Source organism: Saccopteryx bilineata, chromosome 4, assembly GCF_036850765.1.
Source record: "Saccopteryx bilineata isolate mSacBil1 chromosome 4, mSacBil1_pri_phased_curated, whole genome shotgun sequence".
NCBI classification, from domain to species: Eukaryota; Metazoa; Chordata; class Mammalia; order Chiroptera; family Emballonuridae; genus Saccopteryx; species Saccopteryx bilineata.
The window spans coordinates 13,021,798-13,040,174 of NC_089493.1; the positions used below are offsets into that span (position 1 = coordinate 13,021,798).

Genomic DNA, 18,377 nt, shown 5'->3' on the forward strand with positions numbered 1-18,377 from the left:
GAATGTGGATGTATCAAATATCTCTGATATCATGCTTTTAATTCTTTTGGTTACATAACTAGAAGTGGGATTGCTGGATGATAGATAATTTAATTTTTAATTTTTTTAGGAACCTCCATAACTGTTTTCTGTAGCATCTACACCAGTGGTAGTCAACCTGGTCCCTACCGTCCACTAGTGGGCGTTCCAGCTTTCATGGTGGGCGGTAGCGGAGCAACCAAAGTATAAATAAAAAGATTTAACTGTAGTAAGTTGTTTTATAAAGATTTACTCTGCCAAACTTAGCGAAAATCCAACATAAAGTACTTGGTAAGTAATTATTATTATATGCTTTAACTTGCTGTAACTCTGCTTTATAAATTTTATAAAGTAAAGTTACTTCCCTACTTTATAAATCACCATTACTGTGGAACCGGTGGGCGGTTAGAAATTTTTACTACTAACAGATACAAAAGTGGGCGGTAGGTATAAAAAGGTTGACTACCCCTGCTCTATACCATTACACATTCCCACCAACTGTGCACAGGGGTTCCGGTTTCTTCCCATCCTCACCTATACTTGGTAATCTCTAAGTATTTTATTATTTTTGATGCTAGTTTTAAATGGGATTTTTTCCTTGATTTCCTTTTTGGGTTGTTTGTTGTTAGTGTATAGAAACAACTGATTTTTTTTTTTCTGAAGCTGGAAACGGGGAGAGACAGACAGACTTCCGCATGAACCCAACCGGGACACTCTGCCCACCAGGGGGCGACACTCTGCCCACCAGGGGGCGATGCTCTGCCCCTCCGGGCGTTGCTCTGTTGCGACCAGAGCCACTCTAGCACCTGGGGCAGAGGCCAAGGAGCCATCCCCAGCACCCAGGCCATCTTTGCTCCAATGGAGCCTCGGCTGCAGCTGCAGGAGGGGAAGAGAGAGACAGAGAGGAAGGAGAGGGGGAGGGGTGGAGAAGCAGATGGGCGCTTCTCCTATGTGTCCTGGCTGGGAATCGAACCCAGGACTCCTGCACACCAGGCCGATGCTCTACCACTGAGCCAACCGGCCAGGGCCGAAACAACTGATTTTTGTATATTGATTTTTATATCTTGTAACTTTGCCGTATTTGCCTATTAGTTCTAACAGGATTTGTGTGTGTGGGGGGGGGGGTGTACTTTTTAGTGTTGTTTGCATATAAGGTCGTATCTTTATAAGCAGAGATAATTTCACTTTATTTCCAACTTAGATGACTTTTATTTTTCTTGCCTAACTGCTGGCTAGGACTTCCAGTGCAGTATTGAATAAAAGTGGTGAGAGGAAGCATCTTACCTTGTTACTGATCCTAGAGGGAAGAAAAACTTTCAGTCTTTCCACCATTGAATATGTTTGCTGTGGGCTCTTTATATATGGCCTTTATTATGTAATTTCCTTCTATTCCTAGTTTGTTGTTGAGGGGTTTTATCATGAACAGGTATTGAACTTTGTCAAATACTTTTTCTGAATCAATTGAGATAATCATGTGGTAGTTCTTCATTTTGTTAATGTGGTGTGTGCTACATTGACTGACTTTTGAATCTTGAAATACCCTTGTATTCCAGGAATACGTCTCACTAGCTCGTGGTATATAAACATTTTAATATGCTGTTGAACTTTGTTTACTAGTATTTTGTTGAGGATTTTTATATCAGTTTTCGTCAGGAACATTGGCATGCAATTTTATTTTCATGTAGTATCTTTTCCTGGCTTTGGTACCAGGGTAATGCTGGCTATAAAATGTGTTTCAAAGTGTTCTCTCCTCTGCATATTTCTTGGAAAAGTTTGAGGAAAATCAGTCCTATTACTTCATTAAATGTTTTTTAGAATTTTCAGTAAGCCATCTGGTCTTAGACTTATCTTTGTTGGGAGGATTTTGATAACTGATTCAGTTTCCTTACTGATTATGGATCTGTTCATATTTTAAATTTTTTAATGATTTAGTCTGATACATTGTATATTTCTAGGAGTTTATTGATTTTAGGTTAATCCAATCTGTTAGTGTATAATTATTCATAGTAGTTTCTTGGGATGTCTTCTCTTTTGTTTCTGGTTTTAGTTATTTTAGTTTTCTCTGAAATTGTCAGTTTTGATCTTTTTTAAAAAAAAACAAGTCTTAGTTTTATTAATTTTTTCTTTAATTTTTCTTTTTTTTTATTTTATTTATTTTTTACAGAGACAGAGAGTGAGTCAGAGAGAGGGATAGACAGGGACAGACAGAAACGGAGAGAGTCTTTAATTTTTCTGTTCTCTCTTTTATTTATTTCTGCTGTAATTTTAATTTCTTTCCCTCTGCTAACTTTTGATTTTTTTTAGTTCTTGAGTAAAATTAGGTCATTAATCTTTAAATATTTTTAAAATAAACCCTTTTCTATTTTAATGTGTAAGATATTTCATTTTTTTAAATTCACACTTTGAAATTTTTGATTTACTAGGAATTAATTTTTATATGTAAAATAAAGTGGGGATCTTATTTTATTTCTTTTTATGTAGATAACCCAGTTGACCAAACTATTCATTGAATAGTCATTTATTCCTTTCCCTACTGATTCTAGGTTCTGCACTCTATTTGTCTGCCTCTCCCTAAATCAAACCCCAAAATCCTGAAGGCCACAATTTTATAGTAATTCTTAAATCTGGAAAAATGAGACCTTTTTTCCCTTTACTCATTTTTTGTGTTTTTTTTTTTGACAGAGAGTCAGAGAAAGGAACAGATAGGGACAGACAGACAGGAAGGGAGAGAGATGAAAAGCATCAATTCTTCGCTGCAGCTCTTTAGTTGTTCAGTGATTGTTTTCTCATATGTGCCTTGACTGGAGGGCTACACCAGAGTGAGTGACCCCTTGCTCAAGCCATTGACCTTTGGGCTCAAGCCAACAACCTTTGGGCTCAAGCCAGTGACCATGGGGTCATGTCTATAATCCTATGCTTAAGCCAGTGACCCCTTGCTCAAGCCAGATGAGCCCGTGCTCAAGCCTGCAACCTTGGGGTTTTGAACCTGGGTCCTCCTTGTCCCAGTCTGATGCTCTATCCACTGCGCCATCGCCTGGTCAGGCTCCCTTTACTCTTTATCCTTCTGTTCCCTTCTCCTTTCCCATGACCTTCCTCCTCTCTCTTCACCATCTTCTTTCTTTATTCTCTGTATTTTGCTCCCTCCATGTGAATTGTGGAATGGAATTCATACATTAATTTGGAGAAAACTGCAATCTTTGGATATTGAATACTCTGATCAATGAATTTGCATAAATGAATACTTATATACTTCCATTAATTTTATGGTCTGTGTTTATAACTTTTTTGTAATACTTCATATTATTAGGTTTTATTTCTATTAACTTTACATATTTTGTTCCTATTTACAAAAATGAGAATAGCTATGTTTTTTTTGGCAAAGCATAGGAATGTTGTTTATGGTATACAGCAGTGTTGCTGAATTCATGGTAGTTCCACTAATTTACAGAGTAAATTAAAATCTTTACATTGATGACTATATATAAGAGAAAAACCAGAACTACTATTGGTAAGTAGTGATGGTTTTACATGAAATGAGTTTGGAATAGTTTATATAAAACAGAGATTCTCTTCCTCTGAAGGATTCCTCTGAATACTATCAGGGTATATATTTTTCCCCTTTCTGGGTGAGTGTGATTGGCTTTTCAAATACTGATGTAATATTTTAAGAAATATTTATAGTTATATTTAGGGTTTTGATTTCTTCTTGAATCAATTTTGGTAATTTATATGTTTACAGAAAATGTTATATATATATTTTTTTAATTCTCTGGTATCGTGTTGGTCATAGAATTTTCTTATCTTTTAATCTCTATTTTAGTTGTAGTAATATTTTATTTAAATTACTATTATTAATTTTTAACTTTTTTAAACCAATTTGCTAGAGATTTGTTCATTTTATTATTTTCTTCCAATAGATAACCTTTATCAAGTTCTTGTTTTTTCTTTTTCTTTTCTGATGTTCCCTTCACATCATTTCTTTTACTTTCTGTGTTTCTTATTCTTTTTCTAAACTTTTGAGTTGGACATTTAGCTCACTAATATTTAATCTTTCTTTTTGAATAAAACTCAGTTTCTAAGAACATCTTTAACTTTATCTCACAAGTTCTGAAACTCAGCATTTTTACTATTATTCTAATAGTCCAATATTCATTGTGGTTTTTCATTGGGCCATGAATTACTTAGTAATAGGTTTTTAAGTTTTCAAATACATAGAATTTTTTGGTTACTTTTTTATAATTCTAATTTTTTTTCTGTTTGGAGAACAAATTAGAAGTGATTTCATTTTTATGGTATTTAAGATTTGCCTTGTGACCTATTATATAGTTAATTTCTGTAAATGTCTTATGTTTACCTGAAAAGACTCTCTAATTCAGGGGTCCCCAAACTACGGCCTACGGGCCACATGCGGCCCCCTGAGGCCATTTATCCGGCCCCCGCCGCACTTCCGGAAGGGGCACCTCTTTCATTGGTGGTCAGTGAGAGGAGCACATTGACCATCTCATTAGCCAAAAACAGGTCCATTGTTCCCATTGAAATACTGGTCAGTTTGTTGATTTAAATTTACTTGTTCTTTATTTTAAATATTGTATTTGTTCCTGTTTTTTTTTTTTTTTTTTTTTTTTACTTTAAAATAAGATATGTGCAGTATGCATAGGGATTTGTTCATAGTTTTTTTTATAGTCCGGCCCTCCAACGGTCTGAGGGACAGTGAACTGGCCCCCTGTGTAAAAAAGTTTGGGGACCCCTGCTCTAATTGTTGGATATAAAGTTTTGTATATTTCTATGAGCATCAAGCAAATCTTTCATAGCTTTATTAATTACTGTCCTGCTTGAGCACTCAGTTGTATAAGAGATATGGTAGAATACCTATTCTGATTGTGTATTTGTCCATTTCTTCTTGGAGATCTCTCCATTTTTGCTTATATAGTTTAAGACTCTTCAAAAAAATTTGAGGGTATTCAGATTTGGAATAGTGTTATTCCCCTAGTGAAATGTTCCTTTTCTTATTATGTAATGACCCTACACAATTTTAATCATCTTTTTTACCTTAAAGTTTGTTTTCTTGCTATTAATAAGATTCTCTAGCTTTCTATTGGTTAGTGCTGATCTGATACATCTTTTTCCATCTCTTTACTTTCAGTATTTTTTGTCATTATGTTTTAGGTGTGCCTATTATAAATAACATATAGCTGGATTTTATTTTTGATCCAGAGAGTTTCTGTCTTGTAACTGGTGAGTTAAATCTGTATATTATGATTACTGATATATTTTTTTCTTATCTGATTTTATTTTTCTTTTTGCATAATTTCTTTTTGCTTTTTCCCCTCCTTTCCAGTTTTCTAGTTAAATGATTAAGATTACTTTATTTTATTCCCCCCAAATGGCCTAGATATTATATATATTCTATTTTTATTCTTTTAGTAGCTATTACCCTGAAATTTTTAACTTACATAAAAATAAAGACTAAATTTCACTATTATGCCTATGAGTATCATGACCACTTCTAAAACACTAGACTGTTGTAACTTCTGTTATCCATCTCATTTTATATATTATTCTTATTTTAATCTCACCTTATATTTCTTCAAATTAATCATATTGTGTATTGTTTTCATTTTATAAATAAATACTTGTTTAGATTTTTTTGTTTATTTTCTCTGTTCACTGTTGCCTTTTACATTTTACTCTTGTGAGTTCAGCTTATTTCTGAAGTGCATCTTTTAAATTTTTTTTAGCAAGGATCAGTGAATAGTAAACTCTGTTTTTGTCTTAATATGCCTTCATTTTGCCCTGTGTATCTAGTGATTATTTAGCTGGCTATAGATATATCTAGGAGTGGACTAGATTTTAAAAAAATATCTTTTTATTGGCCCTGGATAGTTGCTCAGTGGATAGAGTGTTGGCCCAGAATATGGACATCCCAGGTTTGATTCCTGGTCCGGGCACACAGGGAAAGCAACCATCTGCTTCTCCCTGCCCTTCTTTCCCTCTTCTCCTTCTGCAGCCAGTGGCTTGATTGGTTTGAGCATGGCCCCGAGTGCTGAGGATGGCTCTGTTGGTACACGTCAGCCTCAGGCACTAAAAATAGCTCAGTTGATTCAGACATCACGCCAATGGGATTGTCTCGTGGATCCTGATCAGGGCACGTGTGGGAGTCTGCCTCACTATCACCCCTCCTCTTACCTAAATGAAATAAGTAAATAAAAATAAAAATCTTTTTATTGTAAAATGAAAGCAAAAGACAAAAGGATGATATAGTGAATTACTATAAGGCAAACATTATTTATAACCACTACTGAAGTTATTAAGAAATAGAAATGCATCACCTATGGATATATTTTTATGTAGTTTGCTTAGGACTCTTGAAACAATAGATCATTTTCTCAAATGTATCTTCTATTTTACAAATTTTCTCTTTAGTTGTGTCTACTCTGTTAATTTTGCCTATTTAATTTTTTTTATTTGTATAGTTCCTATTGATTATTTTTATGTCATTCTAATTTTTTCTGTGCTGCTATATTGTTTTATGGATATTTTCCTTCATTTATATCTTTTATCTTTTATAACCTGCTGTCTTTTATAGGTTATTGATCTACTGTCTAAAGTAATCCTTCCTTTTGTTGTATTTATAGAATCTAGTTTACTTGTTTAGTAATTTTGTACATCCAGGGTTTCATCAGTATGACCAGCTAAATTGTGGGAATTTCTCTCATTCTGTTATGTATTCCGGAGTATCACCACATTGGACCAGAGTTTCTCAGGACCATGGGGGTGTGGGTGGTGAGAAAATATATGCTCCAAATCTGCAAAAGCTACAAGCCTAACAATTTGATTTCAAAAGAGCAACATTTATTTGTTTGTTTTTAAAGCTAGGACCCAAATTGAAACAAACCTGTGCTAGGGGGTAAATTTTCTTTTTCTAGACTTCATATATTACTGAAGGTTCAGCTCTCTTAGGTTCCTAGGTTTACACAAGAGTGTTCATTTCAACCCACCCATTCTGGCGGAGGGCCTTGCCTTTTGTCTTCACAAGAGAATCAGATGTCAAGCTTCTGGACTGCTGGGCCCTGTGACAAAGCACCCCCCCTCCCTGTGTAGCAGTAGCACAGGTCGTACGCCTGCCGCACCGGCTTTCAGCACTCTCCTCCAGCTGCCACCTGGGCTTTCCCGTCTCGTGAGCACAGTCTCGAATGATTAACAATGCGATATTTACTTAAAATCAAACATTTCTTAGGTAGTTGTTGTGAGAGTTTTCAATATTAGGGTGGGAAAAAATACAAGATGTGGAAGAAACTTCTTTTCATTGGTAGTTTACATTTAACTCACGGATTTATCCAAAATGAGCAGATAAGAATGTGGGGTATAATATCAACAAATAAAAACTAGGAATTATTTAATCTGGGCTTTTATTGAGGGTTTGGCAGTTGAGTTCCTATTTGAATTCTTTCTTAGAAAGAAGCCAGTTTCTTTTATCCATTGTCATCTGATTCTTCTGTCCAGGGAACATTAAGCCTCTTTGATCACCTGATCACTTAAGTGTAACAATACCCGTGTTATCTGGCAGGATGGGAACATGCACTGCTTTTACCATTCTCACATTCACATACATTCTCATCTACAATACTTTAACTTTATGGTGGCTTTAATAAGTAACATTGCTTATAAAGTACAGTATTGTGGACTTAAATTCTAAACAGGTGGATTACCTGTCTCCCTGAGAAAAATAGTACTGTACAGATATTATGAACAAACAATAAACAGTAATCACAATAGAATTTAGTTTTGTTATCCTAGCCTTTTCTATATCCCAGTTCATAAAAAGTGAGCCTGCAATCTTTCCTGCCTCCCACCAGACACCTTCCCCTGTCATACCTCATCAATTTGTTGTCTAGGGAGAATTACTGGAATTATTCTAAAAGTTAGAACCAAGAGGGAGTGACACTTCCATTGAGTCAGATTAGGAGGAGGCAGATGCAGAATTGTAAGGGCCTGAAATGGCAATGTTTTTCTTAAAAAATGAGACACTTAGAAATGCATTGTCTTTGTTTACTATTATTCCTCAGTGACTGGAACTTGCCAACACTTCAGCTTTAATTTTTCTGTCTCCTAGAATGTCTATGAAATAATTCTGTATTAATTCTTTATCAATGTAGACACTGCCTACTCCTCCCTTACCCCCCCCCAAAACAAAACAACAACAAAAAAAACAGAAAGCTGATGGGAATTAAGAGAGAGCTCAAAAGTGGAAGAAATATTTCTTGCATTTACTGTGGTTCTTGGCTCCCTCAGTGTGGAGACAATCAAGAACTGAGCTGCATGGTTCTCACTGTCAGGTAGTAAGACACAGGAAGTCTTCCTGGCAGTAGTCAGTAAAATCTGTGTTTTCATACTCTTTTTACACTAAACTTAGGAATATCTAGTGTTCTGAAGAAGAGAATGCAGATTTTCATGACTTTCAATTTGTAATACTGAATCATTGTCTCATTCTTGGAAGGAAATACACATGATTTCAGAATGGTTTGTGATGCGGAGTTGCCTATAAATGCAATGCAGATGTATATTCACTAGACAAAGCAAAGAAAACTCTGGTTTTCTAAATAAAAATCTTCAAAGTCAATACATCAGAACCCCTTATCTTTTCACTCATAAACGAGCTTGAAAAGTTTATTTTTTTCAGGATACCTAAACTTAATTTAGCAGATAGTGTTTTAAAGGTGTCTTTTAAGATGAGATCAAATGGTAAATACTATGACTTAGTAATTTTTGTGTCTTTCTCTATGTTGGCTGTATAGTGATGTTTGCTTACTATCCTAAAAAAGGGTTATTGCCTAATAAATTGTATATATATTAATAATATTAACAATATTATAATTAATAATAACACTCTTTAGTGTTATGAAATCTGGGTTTTTTAAAGTAATTATGTAGAATTTTTAACAATTCAGTAAACAGATTAATGCTGTCTTATACACAAATTTTTTTCTAACAAAAATGTTACAAATTATTCATTACTTTTTATACACAAATTTATATAAAATAAATTTTATTTAACTTAACCTTTCCAGTTGTTTGATACTTGGTACTGAAATAATGAAGCAGAGAGATGACATTTGGTATATGATTTATATTAATTATTTAATAACATTCTACCAGCTAACAAAAAAGTCTTTTGCAAATCTATGCATAATTGAATTATTTCTTTTAGTTTCTAGATAGATAGCAATCTTTGCACATAAAAAATAAATGAATTATAGACCATATTTTATTTTATTTGTATATATTACAATTAAGTAGTTTTAATACATTTATTATTGCAGTGTTTAAATAAATATATTGCATTCATTGTCTCTGGGCTTAACTTTCAGCCAACAGAAAAGAGGACTTCTACCATTTCTATAACATTGCTAGAATAGTGTTCTTTACAGTTAAAATTGGTAAATAAGAGGAATATTTGTTTTTCTTAAATCCTTGCTAGTGGAAGAATAAAGTATAAATTGAAAACCTTCCTCTAAAGTAATTTTGTAAAAGTATTATAATGGCACCAAAGTGCCTTTAGAAGTTTTAAACATAGCCATGCGGATGTGTATTATTAAAGAGGAATTTTTTATCCCTATTTAATATATCTGCATTGCAATTCAAATCCTCGTTACATTAGGATGAGTCATATGACACAGTCATTTAAAAAACTGCTTTAGTTTTTTAAACTAATCTATAGGCTGATATATATAATTAGCCCTTTTAAAAATTCTATAAAGGAGAAACAGTTGTCTTTAAGAGAAAAGCCTTTTTTTAAAGACAGTTTTCTCATCATCACTAAACATTCTATAGTATTAGCAGTGCCAAACCTAGACAAGATGGTTTGGGAGGAAAAATATTTTTTCTTTTTTTTTAATCCTTGGATTTCTATTTCCCTTCATTGCACTTGGCTTTCCTTCCTTCTCCCAAGTTTTCTAGTGTTTTCCCAGTGTTACCTATCTGGAAATAAAGTCATCTATAGTAAAGTATTAGACAGTTCATGTTATCCTACTGGGACTGTTTGCATTCTTACAGAAAAGAATAGTTAAGCCAGTCATCGAAACCTACACCCATACAGGAAAGAAGAGGGGCTGACTGGGTTCATGAGTGGCTGGGTGGTGCAGGGGTGCAGAGATGATGATGGCTTTTAGGCACGGGAAGTCTCTGTTTACCCAAGACTCAGAGTATATAAGCGATGGTCTATCATGGGGAGAAGGGGTCTGTCAAGTAGATTCCACCACTGCATTGCTTTGCTGCATATAGTAATTAATCTCAGCCACTGACCTGTAGTATGAACTTGGCTCTTTTTGTCACTAGCTTGAAATCAAATCCCTTTTTGTTTGATTGTTTGTTTAAGGCTGAAAGAGCATATTCCTTTTGTGGAACTATTGAATACATGGCACCAGATATTGTCAGAGGGGGAGACTCGGGACATGACAAGGTATGTTCTGTTTTTGACACTTCTTTATATATCTCTATAAACTGTATAATAAAAATCCTAGTAGTAACTTGGGTACAGTCTCGTCAACAGAGTCCACTTCCTGGTGTTCTTACCTTTATTTTTTCTCTTCTGCTTTGTATATGCATGAACACATATGCTATCTAGTGTTTTGTGGAAGAAGATAATAGAAAGATTAGGACATTCTAGATTTCCCTTTTTTCAGGTTTTATTGGTGAGGATAATTCTTTGTTTTATAGACTAACACTCTTTGTTAAAGGAAACCTCAAAATCAACTAATTCTTCAAATAATAATTTTTATATTATTTCCATTAAAAAAGTTTATATTTTGAGCAAAGCACCAGTTTTAACTTTAAAACAAACCATTGATTTTCTGTTGCTGGGACTTGCCACTTTAGGATGCCACTGAGCCACAGTCCCCTACAGAGGTGTCACTGATGCAGAAACTGCACGTGCTGTTGTCTGAGTCGTGCTGAATGGTTTTGGGCAGTGTTTATTGGCGTCCTTGATTTTTTTGTTAGAAAAACATACAAAATATTTAAGTTGACTGTTTCACCTTTAGTTGATATTTGCTTTCTAAGAGATCATTGAAAAAGGGACTCCTTTCTATTTTCTTCTTCCCAGTTTCTGCTTTTAACTTGTAGAGGTACTGGAGACATTCTTGATTATCTCTTTAACAGAAATAACCATTGTAACAGCCTTGGAGAAAGAAAATAATCCTCTTTTTTTTTTCTTTTTTCTGAAGCTGGAATCGGGAGGCAGTCAGACAGACTCCTGCATGTGCCCGACCGGTATCCACCCGGCATGCCCACCAGAGGGCGATGCTCTGCCCCTCTGGGGCGTCGCTCTGTTGCATCCAGAGCCATTCTAGTGCCTGAGGCAGAGGCCACAGAGCCATCCCCAGCGCCCAGGCCATCTTTGCTCCAATGGAGCCTCGGCTGCGGGAGGGGAAGAGAGAGACAGAGAGGAAGGAGAGGGGGAGGGGTGGAGAAGCAGATGGGCGCTTCTCCTGTGTGCCCTGACCGGAAATCGAACCCGGGACTTCTGCACGCCAGGCCAATGCTCTACCGCTGAGCCAACCAGCCAGGGCCAGAAAATAATCCTTTTTAAGCATTTAAGATATAGTCTGTTTTCATAAGCCCTCTAAAGAGCTTAATTATTTTCCTCCTCCCTCCCCTTTGTGCAGAACAAAGGCTGTGAAGTCTTTCTAAGTAGTTATGTAGTAAGATGTCCATCACATGTCATTTCTTCCTATAGTAAAGGGACAGATCTGGTCAGTTCTTCCTTAACACTTCTGCTTTATTATTAACTTTCCCCAAAATAAGGGATTCTGACTATTTTTGGCTCCTTACCTTCCCCTCTTCCTCATCCCTTTACAATACCCTCCATATTGTCTACAGCCATGCCACCCTGAACGCACCTGGTCTCGTGTGATCTCGGAAAACCCCACACATACAGTCCAAATAGCTTAAGTGTGGAAAATGTTTGCTAATGACATATATATTTGAAGCCTGTTCTTCAAGTTTTCATACTAAGAATCTGATTATAGAGCTGTATCAATTTCAGAGCATGTTTTCAACTGAATCCAACATCAGAACATTCTGAGGGTCCTGACTCAGATAGCAGTAAAACTGCTTGCCTAAATAAATGAATTGAATTGCTGGTTTAGTTTGCTTCAAGGTAATCTTTGAAGCTATTGGAATTTTGGTAGGAATTTATCACTATTAAAATTTGAAAATTACCTTCTAAGACCTAATGGAACCAATTTTTAGGAAAGAAAACCTTATATTACTCCTAGAATTTCTGCATACCTGAGGTCCCAGATACGGTTGAGTCGATGGGAGTTCCTGGCACACTTGGCGACCTGGAGTGAACTAAGTGAGATATGACATGACAGGGCCGAGTGCTCTGCACTGCGCTGTGTCTGGCTGGCACCCCTCTTTGATTTCAGTCTGCCCGGCCCTGTGTTATGTGTCACTGTTAGGTAGTTTCTTTAAAATAACTCGAGGCTCATAAATTGTGCATCCTTTCTCTTAAGCTGTGGCCCTGAAATTTAGAAGTAGAGAGTTTAAAAATTTTAGCATCCAGTTAATATCTCATTGACATAAGCTTCTGTATTCAACTGTTTTTGAAATCTTGATTTCTGTAATATAAAAGTAGTAATTTTCAGTATATCAGGGTCCTTAATTATATGTAATTTGCTGTGTTCTCAGTTCAGGTAACTACACTTATAAATTGGTTTCTAATTTAGATCACATTTTGTTTTGCATTATTTTAAATCTCACCATGCTTCCTACAAATGAAGGCTCTTAGATTTAGGTGATAGTTTCTATGAGAGGAATTGGTTTAGTTGGCTATAAAAATATAGCACCTTTAGAAGAGATTTTTTTCATTTTTGTTCGTTGACTTGAAGTAATTTTATATTTATTGGAGCTGGATAATTAATAAAAATTCTAATTGATACTTTTTTTCTCCACTGTTACAAGTCCAAAGAGTCACTTACTTAAAATTTATTTTAAATTAAAAATAACTTTTAATTAATAGAAGTATAAAATCACTACTAGTAGTTTAGAAAATAATCATAACCCTTTTAGCCCATTGATTGGTGGCCTGTTTAAATTCTGTTCTGAGGATACCTGGATATTTGTTCTCCAGATGTGCTTGTGCTTGCGTGTGCTAATTTAATACTCCTGGGCGGAGAGCTGTGTATAAAATATTTTTGTTAAAATCTTTTCCAAACATATAGCTGTAGTTTGTTTGTGTGTCTTTTCTCACAAGTGATAGGATGGTTACTATTCCATCAGCGCCACCCTTGTTGTTTGGCAGGCAGTTGACTGGTGGAGTTTAGGCGTCCTCATGTACGAGCTGCTGACCGGAGCGTCTCCTTTCACTGTGGATGGCGAGAAGAACTCCCAGGCGGAGATATCTCGGTAAGACCTAGCAAAATAAGACGAATGGATTTATACCGCAAAGAAACTGATCAAATTTCTGCAGTTCAAGTGATGGGAAAAAAAGAAGTTTTTGAATGGGGGTAGACAAAATTGTGTTTAATAGTTTAGTTACTATTAGTAGTTAGTTTACTTTTATAATCATATAGGATATAGATACATAACCTTTATATTTCTTTATATTTTATGTGCCTAATTAAATCTTAAGTTTCATAGGGATAGTGTCGTATCTGTGTTCCAAAGCACTTTTGTCTTAACCTAGTAAGTACTTGGTATATTGACATTTATTTGATGGGCACTTTCTTTCCACTATACATATTATAATTTCTGCGTGACCTTTAATATAAATAAACAGTTGTGATATTTTTCAGCTCATGTATATAGGCTCAATAGAAACAAATACCATAAAACCACCCTTTTATAGGTTATCATAGCTTTATTCCGTTCCTTTCCTTCATAGGAGTTATCACAGTTGCATTGTTCCGTGTTTGTGTATAAGTGCTTGGTTCATGTCCGTCCCACTAGGTTGTAAGCTCTGGGAGAGCAAGGGCGTGTCTGGCTTTGATCCTCGGCATTGTCTGCACAGGTGCCAACCAGCACATACTCTGCAGAATCCAATATATAGTTTTGGAATGAAATGAATTAATGAACAAATAAGCGACAGTGATAAAGCATTATACTAATTACTAGCTATGTTTTTGTTCTGTTTTTATTTGAATTTTATAACTTTGAAAACAGATTTGACATTAAAAATTAAAAATTGAGACTTTAATATTTTACCAAGATGGAATAACAAGAACCTAATTTACTTGCCTACCTGAAACAATTTTTAAAATGTGCCTGAAAGAGCATTTTATCTGAAAGAGCAGCAGTGAAGACATTGGACATGTGGCAGGGGAGGACAGTGAGCGCTGTGGCTGCCCGGCTTTTGCCTCAGAGCGTCCAGGCTGCAGGGCAGGGAGGGAAATGAGGCAGAGCTGGGGTGGAGCTGAGAGCAAACACACGTGTACAGGAACTACTCAGTGTAGTTAAGATGTTATTTCTCTCCAAACTGGTCTATAGATTCAACACAATCACAATTTCAGGAGATTATATTTTTTACTAGGTATTGAACAACCTGGGTATAAAAACATATATAAATGCAGAGAACCTAGAATAGCCAAATCATCTTTGAAAAACAGTCCAAAGTTGACTTTAAGACTTATAAGCTACAATAAAGACACTGTGGTGTTTGTATCAAGATAAACAAACAGCCAATGAAACAGAATAGAAAGGCCAGAAACAGAACCACACAGTATAGGCGACTGATTTTTTTTTTTAAAGGTGTGAAGTCAATTGGGTAGAGAATTGAGTCTTCTGAATAAATGATGCTGTACCACTGGCTGCCATATGGAAAAAATGAACTTCTATAAATACTTTGTACCATATAGAAAAATTAACTAAAAATGATCATTGACCTAAATGTGAAACCAAAATTTATAGAATTTCTGTAAGGAAACATAAAGGAAATCTTTGTGATGTTGGATTCAGAAAAAATTTCTTAGATATAGCACAAAAAATGCAATCCATAAAAGAAAGTGTTGATAAATCAGACTTCATTAGAAGTTTGCTCTTCAAAAGAAGCTGTTAAGAGTATGGAAAAACAAGCTACAGACTGGGATAAAATTATAAATCATATCTGAAAAGGACTGGAATCCAGAGTTATAAAGAACTCTCAAAACTCAAGGGGGGAATCTTCATCTTTAAAATGGACAAAAAATTTAAACGGTTAACCAGAGAAGATCTCTGTGTGACAAACAAGCACATGAAAAGGTGACCAACATTGTTAGACTTTAAGGAAATGCCAACTAAACCCCAGTGAGATACCACTCACTGGAATGGCTCAAAGTAAAGAGACTATCTTAGTGTTCTCCCGAGAAACAGAAACAAGAGGACATATAAAAGGAGGCTTTTTATAGGACTCAGCTCACACATTTTTGAAGGCTGAGAAGTCTCCGATCTGCCGTCTGCAAGCTAGAGAACCGGGGAAGCCAGTGGTTTCAAGGGCAGAAGACCAGTGTCCATCCAGGTCCAGTGTCCCAGGGACTGAATTCTCCCTTTCTCAGCTTTTTCCCCCCTCTATTCAGGCCCTAAAGCGATTGGTGTGTTCATCCACATTAGGGAGGGGATTCAAATGCTAATGAAGAAACACTCTCATAAACATGTCCAGAAATAATGTTTAATCTGGGCAACCTGTGGTCCAGTCATGTGACACGTAAGAATTAATCATCACGAGTTCACCCTTTGTCACCTTGGCAGCCATATGCATCTCCTTACACCATATTTAATCTCTATAAACAAGGACAATACCAAGGCCATAATTCTACCTGGCGCAGAATGTGGTAAGACCAGTGAATTTCAGAAGCATGGTTCCGTTCACGTACTTCAGTAGTTGTGAATTGACTTCCTTGATCAGAAGCAATGCTGTGTGCAATATGAGAGTCTATTCTAGTTATATGAAATGCCCCTTCCATAGTGGGAACAGTCCCATGCAGTCAGCCTGGCAGCAGGTGGCTGGCCCATCACCCTGGAGATTGGTTCAGTGTTGGTTTCTGTAGCTGGCAGATTGAGAACTCGGTGGTGGCCATAGCCAGGTCAGTCTTGGTGAGTAGAGGTCCATATGTAACCTCTGTTCCTGCCACCATGGCCATCCTGTTCATGACCCCACTGGGTGATACTGTGGTTGACTGGTGGCCACAGAACAGGTCATCCTATCCACTTGATTATTAAAATCCTCCTCTGCTGAGGTCACCCTTTGGTGAGAATTCTCATGGCACAAATATCTTCACACCCCTCCCCCCCATTCAGAGAGGTCTGTCCACATACCTCTTCCCCCAATATCTTTGTCAGCAGACTTCCTCGTCACCACTTATTCACTCATGTTCCTTCCAAGCCTCTGACCATCCAGTCAAACCATTGGCCACAGCCCATTAATTGGTTTGAAATCACACATCTGGTCATTTCTCCTTCCAGGCAAGATGAACCACAGCAGGTGCGCTGCTCAAAACCCTGCTCACTGGAAAGGTTTCCCTTCACCGCTGTCCTTCAGGGAGGTCCCAGAAAGGAGACTGAGTGCTGTCCACTTTCCGGTGGACCTGCATTATCTTACAGAACCATCTGTAAGCTTGGCCTGAGTCCTCTCGTCCTCTGTCAGCTACTGTAGGGAACACTCCGTGAGGCTGGGCTGACAGAAGGCAGTGTGGCAGGAGTGGGGACCATGACATTTGGACTTCTTTATGGAACTGGCTCATGTCTTCAGGGCTTGCTCGGGCCCAGTGTGGTGTCTGCCACTTCCATTTGACGAGGGACTGCACTCCCAACCTGTGGCTTTGTGCATCAGATAACACCCAATCTAGGATGGGCATCTTGGGTTGTATGTGACTTGGGGGCCTGCAGTTAAGTGTTCAGTCTCTACTAAGGCCCAAGAACAGACCAGTAGCTGTTTCTCAAAATGGGTATAGTTATCTGTAGAAGATGGCAGGGTTTTGCCCCAAAATTCTAGGGGCCTATGCTGCAGTTCACCTGTCAGGGCTGCCGCAGGCTCTAAACAGCCTCCCTGTCTACCACTGACAGCTCAGGCTCCATTGGACCTGCTGGGTCACATGGCCCAAGTGACAGAGCAGCCCGGCCAGCAGTCTGGACCTGTGGCAGAGCCTTCTCTTGTTCTGAGCCCCACTCAACAGCCCCTTTAAGCTGGGTCGCTTGCTAAATGGGACAAGTAACACACCCAAATGAGGAATATGCTGCCTCAGAATTCAAAGGCGCCCACTAGGCACTGTGCCTCCTCTTGGGTTGTAGGAAGGGTCAGACGCAACCACTTCTCCTTCACCTTCCAAGGGAGGTATCTTGACATTGCCCCACACACTGGGCCCCTAGAAATCACTAGGCTAGAAGGCCGCTGAACTGTAGTCGGATTTGTTTTCCACCCTCTGACACACAAATGTCTTACCAGTAGGTCTAGAGTACTTGGTTCCTCTTGCTCACTAGATCCAATCAGGATAAAGTCATCAATATAATGGACCAGGGTGATATCTCACGGAAGGAAAAGATGATCAAGATCTTGGAGAACTAGATCATGATGTAAGACTGGAGAGTTGGTATACCCCTGCGGTAGGTACGTTGAAGGTACATGCCTGGCCTTGCCAGCTGAAAGCAGCTCCTTTTGGTGGGCCTCGTGCACAGGGGTGGAGAAAAGGGCCTATGCCAGATCAACAGCAGCATGCCCGCTGCCAAGGGATGTGTTAATATACTCGAGGCATGAACCCACATCTGGAAGAGCAGCTGCACTGGACTCACCACGGGGTGGAAACTTACTGTAATCACTGTCAGCCTCCAGTCCGCCTGTCTTCCGCACGGGCCCCGCAGGCGAGGTGAACAGGGGTGTGGTGGGACATAGCACTCCTGCGTCTTCCGAGTCCTGGACGGCGGCATGGGTCTCGGCAGGCCCCCGGGGGTGCAGTATCGCTTTTGGTTTACTGTGTTTCTAGGTCAGGACAGTTCTAATGGCTTCCACTTGGTCTTTCCAACACAGTGTTCTCACTCCACATGTCAGGGAACCCATGTGGGGATTCTGCCAGCTGCCGAGTATGTCTGTCCAATTTGCATTCTGGAACGCAGAAAATAACCACAGGGTGGGCTCAGGGACCCACCGAATCCACTGCGAGATGGCCGTGAGCTGAAACTGCATTGATCACCTGGCTGCCAAGCCCCTCCTCTGACTGCTGGGCCGCACGGACGTTTGGGTCTTCTGGAATTAGTTAGGTTCAGAACCAGTGCCCAGTATGCTGTTAGTCTGGTAAAAGGCTGTACGTCATCTGGGGAAGTCTGGGAGGAAAATCAGCAGTATAAATTTTGGGCTCTTTTCTCAAGGTGATCCACCCTCCCCTTCATTCAAA

General features: G+C 37.9%; 1 protein-coding gene across 1 annotated transcript in view; it reads left to right on the plus strand.

Moving 5' to 3' along the window:
• The window catches only part of RPS6KA5 (ribosomal protein S6 kinase A5), a 134,997-nt gene that overhangs the window by 85,095 nt on the left and 31,525 nt on the right, over nucleotides 1–18,377 (plus strand). The window contains exons 6-7 of the mRNA XM_066276052.1: nucleotides 10,394–10,477; nucleotides 13,322–13,425. Of these exons, the coding sequence (XP_066132149.1) occupies nucleotides 10,394–10,477; nucleotides 13,322–13,425 (188 nt within the window). The remainder of the gene's footprint in view (nucleotides 1–10,393; nucleotides 10,478–13,321; nucleotides 13,426–18,377) is intronic.